The sequence below is a fragment of the Lycorma delicatula genome, chromosome 12 (genome assembly GCF_047948215.1).
Source record: "Lycorma delicatula isolate Av1 chromosome 12, ASM4794821v1, whole genome shotgun sequence".
NCBI lineage: Eukaryota > Metazoa > Arthropoda > Insecta > Hemiptera > Fulgoridae > Lycorma > Lycorma delicatula.
The window spans coordinates 39,363,464-39,377,220 of NC_134466.1; the positions used below are offsets into that span (position 1 = coordinate 39,363,464).

Below are 13,757 nucleotides of genomic sequence, written 5' to 3' on the forward strand. Positions count from 1 at the left end.
CTCAAAATGTTCAATCTTTCTAAAAGAAAATCGTAACATTTCTTCATAATCTTGTGACAGGTACAAGTTTATTTACTTGCCTAATATCTTCAATCCTATGGTTGTAGATGATCTGGCATAAGTTTCTCTCAATACGGTTTTGAATACTAGATCGTGGATACCGGTGTTCTTTGGTGGTTATAGATTTGTTGAATCTACAAAGCCAAATCTCTGTGGTTTACACAGTGATTTTATCCTGGATAAAATGTTCATTTCATTCACTTATCTATCATTAAAACGTATTTCAGTATAATCAGTTTAGGAAAGAAGAAAAACCACCGGGTTGGTCTAGTGGTGAACGCGTCTTCTCAAATCGGCTGATCTGGAAGTCGATTGTTCCAGCGTTCTAGTAAAATCAGTTATTTTTACCCAGATTTAAATACTAGATCGTGGATACCGGTGTTCTTTGGTGGTTGGGTTTCAATTAACCACACATCTCAGAAATGGCCGACCTGAGGCTGTACAAGACTACACTTCATTTACACTCATACATATCATCCTCGTTCACCCTCTGAAGTAATACTTGACGGTGATTCCCGGAGACTAAACATGAAAAAAACGTTTCTCTCAAAAATTATATATCCATTTTCAAAAATAATAAATATGTTCGTTATGATAAAATTGAAGAGAAAATAAAGAAGAAAGTGTTTTGACTCGTTTTTTTTGTCTTCTTTCCCCTTTTCTCTATTTAGCCTCCGGTAGTTACCTTTCAGATAATACTTCAGAGGATGAATGAGGATGATATGTATGAGTGTAAATGAAGTGTGGTCTTGTACAGTCTCAGATCGACCATTCCTGAGATGTGTGGTTAATTGAAACCCAACCACCAAAGAACACCGGTATCCACGATCTAGTATTCAAATCTGGGTAAAAATAACTGATTTTACTAGAACGCTGGAACAATTGACTTCCAAATCAGCTGAATTGAGAGGACGCGTTCACCACTAGACCAACCCGGTGGGTTTTTGTCTTCTTTCCTAAACTGAGTACATTGAAACACATTTTAATGATAGATAAGTGAATGAAATGAACAAGTTATCTAGTATAAAATCACTGTGTTAACCACAGAGATTTGGCTTTGTAGATCAACAAATAAATAAATAACTTTAACGGGTTGCTTATATATTTTTGATGTGCCAACGGCCGTAAGAAAAACAGTATAAAGCAGTAAAATAATTGACAACTTCTATTAAAAACAATGCACTGCGTATGTCTTTAGTCATCAGGGCCATGCGAAAATTCCCAACTGAATTATAAAAAAATCATTATTCTTATTATTCTTAAGGTAGGATAAAAGTTTTCTACACATTACTGTGTATCTGAATTCATATATAATTACGCACTTTCAGTAAAATATTATTTTATTATTATTGTTAAAAAAAATAAATAATGACAATGATAACAAAGACTTATCTTGATGAACAAAAATCATCATTGATTGTATCTTCCATGAATTTCTATTTTAGCCTTTTGTAGTATGAATATACAAGCTGTATAAATGTTCAACACTTAAATTTGTTGTTACAAACTTGTTAAGGGTCAAGTGGTAATGAATAGTATGATACCTGCTGCTTCGCCCACATACAAATATTTCAAATACATTTCTCTCTGTACAATTACTAATGTCCATTACAAAATTCAGCATAGTGGTATGTGGAGTAGTTCCCTTCCCTTTCAAATAATTTTCGCTTACTTGTGCCGCAGAATTCCACTCTTACAATTACACTGAAACTTTTTATATCTTTCAATTGATTTGGCAGATTGAATTAAAATTTGAGTAAATACTTAGTTAGTTTGTATTAAATTCCTCATCCAGTCACTTTACCAACCTCAGTACTCATATTTTATTGTCTAACTCTCATTTTAAAACACAATAACATTTTCAAAGGTACAGAGTGATTCTTGAGATTAATGATCACTCTAAACTAAATTCGTGGAAATTATTTGAAACAAATTGTTAAAAGAAAAATGTGATTGTACATTCTATGATTTCAAATTACGGGTAGTTAAAACCCTGCTTCAAAACTACTCAAAATTCTTCGATTAATAAGTAGTAGTTTTCCATTATATTATCATTTCTATTTTATAAAAATTGCAACTGAAATTTAATCCTGTTTCAATAGAGAAAATAAATAAAATAATCTGATACTTGACCTGAACGTCCACTCTAAACTAGATTCATGGAACTTATTTGAAACGAATTGTTAAAACAAAAATGTGATTTTAAATTCTATGATTTCAAGTTACGGCTAGTTAAAACCCCGGCTTTATTTCTGCTTCAAAACCACTTAAAATTCTTCGATTAATAAGTAGTTGTTTTCTATTATATTATAATTTCTGTTGTATTAAAATTGTAAATGAAAGTTAATCCTGTTTCAGTAGAGAAAATTAATAAAATAATCTGATACTTGACCTGACATAAAACGAAATTTGAGTAATTCCATGAAAATTCTTGTCTCATAAGGTTGGAGTTACAATAACAGAATTTGTTAGATGTTAACGTTAATTAAATTGTTAATAAACAAACAAACGTTTTGTTTTATAAAAGTTTTAGACACTTTAATTATGAGAAAATTTATATAAAAGAATTTATGGAAAAATTCGTATTTAATTAAATCAACTTTTTAACAAAAAAACAAACAAAATAGATCATACTTAAACAAAAAATGTTTTTGAAACTGAACCAAAAACTAGTACTATAAAATATGTAATAAAATATCGGTTTACCATAAAGATACTTCTTAAAATGGCTTTTCTAATTATAAAAACCATTGTGCAGTGTAAAACGGTAGCAGAATTGTATTAATTTATTTTTACTAATAACATCTTTCTTTACAAGTTTAAATGAATCAAATTTTGTCGATCCTCCAAATATTTTAGCTTTATTTCAAGATAATCAATATTGTTAATATGATATTAAATTCAAAGGTACATCCTCTTTTTCTATTTAGTCTCCGGAACCATCATAAGGTATTATTTCAGAGGATGAATGAGGATGATATGCATGAATGTAAATGAAGTGTATTCTTGTACAGTCTCAGGTCGACCATTCCTGAGATATGCGGTTAATTGAAACCCGACTACCAAAGAACACCGTATCCACGATCTAGTATTCAAATCCATATAAAAGTAATTGACTTTACCAGGATTTCAACCTTAGAACACTCGACATTGAAATCACCTGATTTGCGATGACGAGTTCACCATTAGACCAACCCGGTGGGTTAAATCCTGTGGTGAAAATAATGAACGTATTGCCAGTAATAGAACTGAATGTCATTTGTATTCGGGATTTGCAATATACAGAGTGATAACGAAAAATGTAATAAACTTTTAGGATGTGCTTTATCGATGAAAATAAAGAAGAAAGTTCATGTTTATTATATATATATATATATACAGATGGTTTTGGGATCGCTTCGTTAGCGAGTATCAGCCGGTCACCCTGACTTCTACACTTTCGGTAAAATTAAATCAGATTATGATTTAGGACCCAAATTAAGGGTAAAATTTAATGGTTTATATGAAATCTGACCTGAAAAATAGAAAAAACAAATTTTTTTCTGGGGGTGAAAGACAAAATTGTGGTCGAAAAACAACACACTTTTTTACGTTTTGCGTGAAATAACTTTTTGTTAAATGGGATAATAAATAAAGTTTTAAGTAAAATTTGTAAAAATTTGACTTTAAAATGATGTGAATAATGATCACAGAATCTAAATATAAAAGTATGTGAATAATGATCACAGAATCTAAATATAAAAGTAAGAATTTCAAACGTTTTTAAAAATAAAACATCAAAATATTGCAGATTTTAAAAGAGGTATTAAACAAAACAAAATATCCGATATTACAAAACAAAAGAATTAAATATTTTATAAAAATAACAAATACAAACACAGGAATAATACCAATTTATAAACAATTAAACAAATTGCTGAAAATATTCGCCTCAGTGGATAAAGCACTCTGCCCGACGAACAATGTTTTTCGTGCCTCTCCGTATTCACGGTAAATCAAATAAAACAACAGATTAATGAAATAATTTAATAAAACATCTTTAAAGCTAATTAAAAATTAATTTCATTAATTTCTTTTAAAATAATTTATTTCATAAACTGGCAATACTAACAACTAATTCCAACAGTTAAACCTTTTGTACTGCGTTTGATCATCCCAGCTCTCGAAAGGGAACAACCCACCTTGTGAAAATTCCGTACGCTACACCATCCCCTCCATTCCTAGCCACGATGGGTTTTACTGGAAGTCATCTTATAGACCTTCTAAATCGGATCACGTTGATAATCCAAGATCCAATTTATTTTGGATTTTAGCCTTTTTTGGACACTTTTGGTCCAGTCGATTCCAACAGTCCTAAATCCAAAATTTCAACATCCTATGGCTAATCGTTTTTGAGTTATGCGAGATATATACGTACGTATAGACGTCACTCCAAAAATAGTTAAAATGGATTCAGGGATGGTCAGAATGGATATTTCCGTTGAAATCTGAAAACCGAGACTTTTCATGAACACAATAATTTCTTTCCTTCGTTCAAGGAAGTAAAACAATTTCCATAAATGAAATATTTTATTAAAGAATAATTAAAAGATTTTACATTGTATATGCATCAGGAACCATAATTAATTTTTTTTCTATATCTGAACGCGCCAGTTGAGGTAACATTATAAAAAAGCAAAGTAGGATATGAATTAAAGATTTCATTTTTTATATACAATATTTATTTTTAATTTTCAGGTAACAATGCATAAGATCTTAATTACTTGGATATGTGGAGCGGCGCTGTTTTCTAATTGTTTGGCCACATCTAATACTGGTGAGTTATTTACATTTAATTATTTATAAATTTTTTGTTAATTTATTTTTTGATATGTTTCATTTGGTTTTTTTTATTTTTATTAAAGAGTATTGAACACCTTACAAATTATTTTAATAGATTTCTACTTCTAGGATTGAAATCACAAGAAAACGTTATAGATAATTTTTTAACGTATATATTATATAAATATTTTGTCAGAAAAAATATAAAAAGACAATAATGAATTTAAATTTTCAATTAATTCGTGGCTCAGTAAATTTTAAACCCCCAGATCCGTTAAGTACTGAAAATTAATATTAATATTACTTTCCCTTTTCATTAGATTTTCGCTCAATTTTAGACCTGAACAGTTTTGCAGCATCCGTCAGTAAAACTGTATACCTGAAGATAATTCTCACAACATTTGATCTGTGAAACCATTGGTTTTAAATGTTTTCCTTCTATAGAATTGTATCTGTAAAAGTGTTCGTTCTTTCATGGGTATATTAACATTTCAAAAAAGTGAAATTGGCAAAAAGAACCTGACAACACAGTTGTAGGACTTTTCCGCCACGCGGCTTTTTCTGATGCACGGCTTACACACACAATTTAATTTAAAATATTTACCAATTTATTTAAATATAATACTTTTTGTTTATTTAATACAATGATTCTAACTATAGCGCGCGCGCGTACCGTATTTCATTCACGCGGATGTGGCGATACTAGCGGCCACTTTAAATATTATTAATTTATTTAATTCTACCGTAGATGTTGATTGGTGGTTAGGTTACAATTAACCACACATCTCGGGAATGGTCGACCTGAGATTGTATAAGACTACACTTCATTTATATTCATACATATTATCCTCACTCATCCTGTGAAGTAGTACCTTACGGTGGTTCCGGAGGCTAAACAGAAAAAGAAACAGAAAAGACATCTACAGCAGCTGTATACGTCAGTGCCACACTAGCTCTATTTATGGTGAGTGGGGGTACTAATGACACACTATACCCAACTTAGTCACTAGTTTATTTAGAGCATTTTTAAAAAGTGGGGGTGAGATTTTTATAAAAAAAATCTTTTACAGCTATTATTATATTTTAATTTTTAACAAATGTGTCTAAGAAAAATATGTCCTTAATTAAGCAAAATCTCGAGATTTTGAAGGTGACCTTGCTCTACAGCCTCGCTTCCTTTACCTTTTAAGTTAAAAATATAATAACATCAATGCATCGTATAAAGAAGTAATCTGATCGAGTAGAAGAAGTTTGGTATCGAGTAGTTCTGGAGATATAAGGTGGTTTATGGTGCGACACGTAACACTTTACATACAAATATCCGAATAATCTCTATCCGGTTTATTGGGTTCCTTAGTTGTATAAACGTCAAGATCCGGTGAAAACCGAATAAATTCAAATTGTATCGATTACTATAGCTTGTTTCTCTTCTATAGCTGTAACTCTGCTATAGTGCTAGACGGGAAAGTAAAAATGGCAGACGTAATGCTCAAGGAGGTAATGGAAGAATAATTTGTAAACATTTCAAAAAGTTCAGAATCTCACTTTTATAATCTGTTTTATTGTTACCGTCATTTTGTGTTTTACAACCATAGTACTGATCAACTTTGTTTAATGTATTTTTTTGTCTTCACTCATTTGACCGGTTTGATGCAGCTTTCCAAGATTCCTTATTTATTGTCAGTCGTTTCATTTCGGTGTACCCTCTACATCCTACATCCCTAACAATTTGTTTTACATATTCCAAACGTTGCCTACCTGCACAATTTTTCCCATGTGTCCCCAGTATTAAAGCGAATATCCAAGGATGTCTTAATATGTAGCCTATTAGTCTGTCACTTATTTTAACTATATTTTTCCAAATGCTTCATTTCTCATCGATTGCCGTAATACATCTTCATTTATCACTTTATACACCCATCTGATTTTTAACATTCTCCTATAGCACCACATTTCAAAAGATTTTAATCTTTTCTTCTCTGGTACTCCGATCGTCCAATCTACACAAAGCTACGCTCAAAAAATATACTTTCAAAAATGTTTTCTGATGTTTAAATTATATTTTTGATGAAAGTTCGTTTTTCCTGTGCTTTTCGGCTTCTTTTCTGCTTCGTCCATCCTTAGTAATTCTATTTCCCAAATAACAAAATTCTTCTACCTCCATAATATTTTCTGTAATATATAATAATCTACATTATTTTTACTATATCTCATTACTTTCCTTTCGTTCTTTTTTATTTTTATGTGGTAGTTCTTGTGTAGAACTTCATCCATGCCGTTCATTGATCCTTGTAAATCTTTTTTACTCTCGGCTAGAATTACTACATCATCAGCAAATCGAAGAATCTTTATCTTTCCACTATGCACTGCTACTCCGGATCTAAATTACTTTTTAACATCATTAATAACATCTAGTGTTATGTAAAGATTAAAAAGTAACGGGGATAAGGAACATCCTTGTCGGACTCCTTTTTTATTGCGGTTTCTTTCTTATATTCTTCGATTATTACTGTTGCAGTTTGGTTCCTGTAAATGCTAGCAATTGTTCTTGTATCTGTATACTTGAACCCTAAATTTTTTAAAATGCTAAACATTTTATTATAGTCTACGTTATCACATTCCTTTTCTAAGTCTATAAATGTCAGTTTGTTTTTCTTTAATCTTCCTTCTACTATTAATCTAAGCGCTAAAATTGCTTCCATTATCCCTATACTTTTCCTGAAACCAAATTTGTCTTCTTCTAACACATCTTCCAGTTTCCTCTCAATTTTTCTGTACAGAATTCTAGTATAGATATATACTATCATATAAGATTTCTTATGAATGAGTAGTTAACCTAATTGTTCTGCATTTTTCACATTTATCTGCTCCTGCTTTCTTTGTTGTATACTAGGATTTTACATTTTCTTTATAAACATGTTCACGCCTTAACGTGAAAAAGTGTTCGTATTTATAAAATAAAAATTCATAGCCTTAATATAAATAAAAACTATTTACCATAATTTATCAGTTAACCAAAAATTCAAGCAGATATGATAAACATAAATTTAAAGATATTTCTATAATGATGTATTTAATGTTATACTTTTTCCCATGGATATAATCAAACACTATCTTTTTCACAGATTCTCCTTATATGGTCAAATCAATATTGCATAATCGCTGGCTTATATATTGGTCTAATACTCTACTATTCATGTAAAACACATTCCCGTCTGCTTAAGAAAATATTATTGTAAAATTTGTTATCGAGCAGTTTTTGATTTAATTTCGATTTTATATAAATTTTATTTCAGTTGTGTATTAGTTTTATAGTGACATATATTTTTATCCTATTTGCTATGTTGTTTCAAGTAAAAAGAATTAATAAGTTTTTAATTTGTAATTTAAAAAAGTTATTAAAGGAGTAAAATTTGTGTTTTATTCATCTATCTAAATTTTTATTATTATTGCAAGCTACGATCTTGATAATAAATTTACTGAAACCTCGTAATTGGCTAAATATGAAGTAATTTATTTTGACCTGAAAAAAGTATAATTATTATCTTTTTTAATTTAAACATTAATAAATCTTATAAAAAAATTATATTTTTGAGGTGTAACGAAATTTAATTAGTATTTCAATTACAACTAACCACGAGTACTTACAAATTAAGTAAAGTTCTACTCTACTTAGTGAGTCCTCTGATGTCATGTCTGCTTCGTTTAAGTTAATAATAATATAATCAAAGCAAAGTAGTCATCTATCATTGGCCTCTGACTTAAATGTTACTATTTAAGTTTCTTCACTTGCCTGCACTTAGAAATCACGGCGGTCTCGAATTGCGCACTAAGTAACGGTATAAAATCCATTATACAAACAACGCATTCCACCCTAGGTTAGCAGATTTTATAACAGACGAGCTGTTACCCGTTCATATGAGTTAATTAGATAAAATATTGTCGTAGGTAATATTGTAATAATAAAACACAAATTAAAAAATGAACGGCAATCTGTTTAAAGGATATTAAATTTTAAGAATATAAATGATACAATTTTACTTAAAAAATTAACATTATGGGTTACGTCATCCCTTTGAAATTATTGTTTCTTAACATACCAAAATATTTTATATACTGTAGTTTGTCCATATTTCCTTTCTTTTTTTAAATTTTTCCAGCATGATAGCTCTAGAATCTAGAATTATACTGGAAGAAGGTAAATCAGTCAAAAAAAGGGATGGGTTTTTGCATTTCTCTATGTTTCATGACCCACGAATCTCCAAAAATAAAAAAAAAAGAGTGGGGTATGTAAGTATGCACGAGTGTTGTCTGTTTCAAGCATAATAACATTTGACTAGATAAACCGATTTTGATGAAATTTGGCACAGAGACTAGTGCATGTGAGGTAATTTGTTGGTAAAGGTTTGAGGTTAATATCTCAAGGAGTAGAATAGGTAATTTTTTTTTAGTTTCTTCTGTTTAACAAAGTAAACATAAAAAATTAAAAAAAATTTGGGAGGTGATTTTGGGGATGGGAAAAAGAAAACCCTAAAAATTATACATTTTTTGAATGTTTTAAAATTAATAATTTTATTAAATATGGCCCGTTTGTATGATTATACAATAAATAATTAAAATATAAACCCACTTACCAACAATATTTTAATGCGTTCTAGCGCTTTCGGAAACTAATTCCATCTTCAGGCATTTAATTTTTTTTTATTAATAACTAAAACCTTTTCGTCATGAGTAGAATTATTGTGTAAAATATGTAATGGTTGTCGTCATGTGTTAAAATTTCATCGACTTAACGTCCTGTCATAATGAATGACTCCACCGTTGGAGACATAAATAAAATTTAAGTTCCTGAAGATGGAATTCGTTTCCGAAAAAGCATTAAAAGATTGTTTTTTAAGTGGGTTTATAACTTAATTATTTATTGTTTTAAAGTTCTTTCATAGATAATTATTTTTTTCACTTCATATATGAGAATAAATAACCAGTAGAAAAGTACAAGAAATTTGTTGAATGCTTTTTTAGGCATTTCGACTTTTGGTTATAGAATCCTTCATTCACGTAGGTTCGTTTACATTTTTCAATTTGATATACATAAATATCTGTTTGAACTTCTAAAATAATATTTACAAAATTATTTAAATACGGGCGGGCTTTTTAAAACCTTCCATTATATCATGAGTAAAACATTCCCAGCTGTTCGTTTTTCTTTCTAAATTAGGTCTAAAACTGGTGGATGTAGTTGGTGAAAATACTGTATTTTCCTGTATGTAAGGAAGCAAACAAAATAAAAATATTTTTTCAGGAAATAGAAATTTATGAAAAGCCGTAGGCTTGGTACAAAATTCGTATTGTTCTCTGTAGGTATACCCAGAAGGTGATAAAAACGGATTAAGAGAGTTCGTAGTTTGAATCCAACTTTCTCGACCAAACGAATACTTTTTTTTTGCGCACAATTCTGTTTACTTCCGAAATATTAAATGACATATTCCGATTAGTGAATAATTTTTTACGTCAGCACAAAATGGTTTAATTGAATTTAAATCATAATAGTACGGTGGAAAGCGTACCATTTACTGTTTAATTTTTCTCCACGAATTTTTACTTCCTTTTACGAAGTAAAGGAAGTATTCTGATCGCAAAAAATTTTGGTTTTCAGATTTCAACGAAAATATTCATTTTGACTAGTTCGGCGTAATAATTTGTACGTACGTACATCATATAACGTACATAACTCAAAAACGATTAGTTGTAGGATGTTGAAATTTAGGATTTAGGACTGTTATAACATCTAGTTGTGTACCTTTCCTTTTGATTGCAATCAACTGGACAAAAAGTGTCCGAAAAAGCCCAAAATCCCCAAAAATTTTAATTTTGGAATTTTTCGTAACTGCAATAATAAGCCCTCATTGAGAGCTTTTCAACAATATAAGTGGTACTTATTTTCATTGGTTTCGTAGTTACAGCCAAATGAAATTTTAATTAATGAAATATTTGGAAATTACAAGGGAAGGCACATCGGTTCAAATCCGACTTCATCTCCTTTTTTTTTAATTTAAATATACTGATTTATTAATAATTATTAAAACCTGTGATTGTAAAAAGAGTTTTACAATAAATAATAATTCAGTAATAACAATACAATTTTTTTTTTTAAATTTGAAAAAATATCAGACGTTATTAATGAAATAAAATGTTTAATACTTTTCATTTAAAAAAAATATGTATATGTAATTTAATAGGCGTACAAGGAAGTCATGTGGTGTCCACATCAGGTTTTATTTTTATTTTTTAAGTTTTGAGTACCCTTATACCTTAAAAATACTAAAATCTGGGTTTTAAAATCCAAAGTGTTTAATATATATATATTTATGTAAGTACATACATAATTTATCTATGCGCTTTGACTTCTATTTGGCAAAACCTTTATCTAAGATACATTTTAATCTTTAATTGAGGTGAGACTGTTAATTTGATTTATTAGAATATAAATATAAATATAATGAACAACGTACGATTGGACCAATTCAACCATAGTGCCGGCCTTCGTGGCGCGAGTGTTAGCGTCTCGGCCTTTCATCAGGAGGTCCCGGGATTCGAACCCGGCGTGGTATTTTCACACACGATAAAAATTATTTATCTCATCCTCTGAAGAAATAACTAACGGTGGTCCCGGAGGTTAAATAAAAAAAAGATAAAAACCAAAAAAAAAAACCATAATCTAATAGAATAAATTCACAAAGAATGTAATAAAGATTCAGGACATGTTCTACTAGAGAAAATAAAAAATAAAGTTTAAATAAACATACGTTCAGAAAGATTTCGTTAGCGATTGTCTGATGGCGAAAGATTTAGCCATAATTTTTGCGTCTTCGGTTAAATTAACCCAGACTGTAATTCTTGGAACCCAAATTGAGGGATAAAGTTAATGGTTTTAAATGGACCTTACTTGAAAAATTAGGTCACAGAACTTTATATTTTAGTAATTGCAACAAATATTGGAAAAAGATAAATTATTGGAGTCAAAAAATAAAATATTATATGTTTTGTGTAAAATTACATTGTTAAATAGATATTAAACATAAAAGCTTTAAACAAAATGTATACAGAATTGGATACTGAGTAAAATATAATGGAAAAATCTACAGAAAGTAAATATAAAAGTAAGAATTTAAAAAAAATTAATAAAAACTAAATTGGCAGTAAAAAATTGGCAAATCAAAATTGGTAGTTTTTAATTAGATATTAAACAAAAAACAGTTTTCAATATCACAAACCAAAGAATTATTTATTTTAGAATCATATTTTAAAAAAAATTAAAAGTCAATCAAAATAGCACATCAATAAAACAATTTATTTTGCATCTTTAAAGCTAACTAGCCGATTCCTTTCTAGCCAGAGGCTTTTTCTCCTGAGCTCCTGCTGTGTTCGTTATCCTCTTTGTTTTGAGAATAATACAAATAAATAACAATTAAAGCCTGAAAAGCTCTCTTTCCTCAAATTTTCCCTCGTTCTAGAAGATCTGATACCGCCCCTCATACCATCCAAGATTGATAGGGTCTTGATATTTATTGCTTAAAACCTTCCCAGGAATAATATGAATGTACCCTGAAAAATTGAAAGTAATTGATTAGTTGGTTCTTGCGTGATGCTCTGATACTCCTCTCATACCCCCCGCAACCGAAGGAGACTAGGGCCTGGATATATGACTTAAAACCTTCCCCGAGATTACATGAATGAATCATGAAAATTTGAAGCAATTTGTCGGTTGCTTCTCGCGTGATGCTCTGATACTCACCCTCCTCGATTATTTCGAAAAGTATCAACTTTGATGCAAAATGCCAATTGGTGTCAACAATAGAATATAATAAATATTTCTTTGGCTCAATTTCGTATAAGCGTTACGCACAAGCAAACACAAACTTTTTTTTTTTTAATAGTATGAATTAAAAATTAATTTTGTCAAAATTTATTTCTAAAGCTGGGAATACTAACAGCTGAATTCAACAATTTCGTTTTTTGCATTGTATTTGAACATCCCATCCCCGTAGGAGGAAGACACTCACCTTGTGACGTTACCGGTCGCCACACCACCCCCTCCGTTCAGAGCCCTGAGGGGCTTTACCAGAGGTCATCTTTAACCTTTAGACATCTTAGACCCTCTAACTTACATCTCACAGTCATCAGCCAGGCCTCGGTCGGGATGTCACCGATGTAAATTGTATTTGAACATCAATAAACATTTATATAAGTGAATGGGATAATGGATATGTGCCATTACCTAACAATGGTTTATAAATTTTCAAATAAAGAATACGCAGAAATCATCTTTGTTTATGGGCTCTGCAATGGAAACGCACGAACTTCAAAGGTATTTGAATAGAAAGATTCCAGGGCACAGAACCTTAAGTATTTCGATCTTGCTACTGTTGGATCATTGCTGTCTTCTTCATATACTGTTGGATGAAGAAAAACGTTTGAAAAAATTCTTACATTTGTATTTACTTTATTAATACAATTTTACTCAGAATCAAAATTTCAACATTTATTCAGTGTTAAGCTATTAGGGCAGGTCCTGTCACGGCTGCGCTCTCTAACTTGTTTTTTCCTTTATTAACCTCTTTTTTTAAAGAATATTTTCTTTACTTTTCCATAATCCCATCATCTGAAATCTTTTCCATTTACCAAACCTTCTATCGTTTCACTACAAACACCTTCTTCTTATACAATCTCCTAGCCAGTTCCTTTTCCAATATTCTATCACATTTAGAATTTTCCTCTTCTCTCAGGTTCTCCTTAATACTTATTCATTTATTACATGGTTTTGCCATCTGACATTTATAATTCTTCGCCACACCCACATCTCACAAGACTCAATT

The 13,757-nt window shown here is 30.1% G+C and overlaps 1 protein-coding gene across 1 annotated transcript in view; it reads left to right on the top strand.

The window, feature by feature from the left end:
* LOC142332859 (uncharacterized) overlaps window positions 1-13,757 on the top strand; it is a 424,861-nt gene that overhangs the window by 50,712 nt on the left and 360,392 nt on the right. Inside the window, exon 2 of the mRNA XM_075379534.1 lies at window positions 4,798-4,876. Coding sequence (XP_075235649.1) covers window positions 4,804-4,876 — 73 coding nt within the window. The 5' untranslated portion in view covers window positions 4,798-4,803. The remainder of the gene's footprint in view (window positions 1-4,797; window positions 4,877-13,757) is intronic.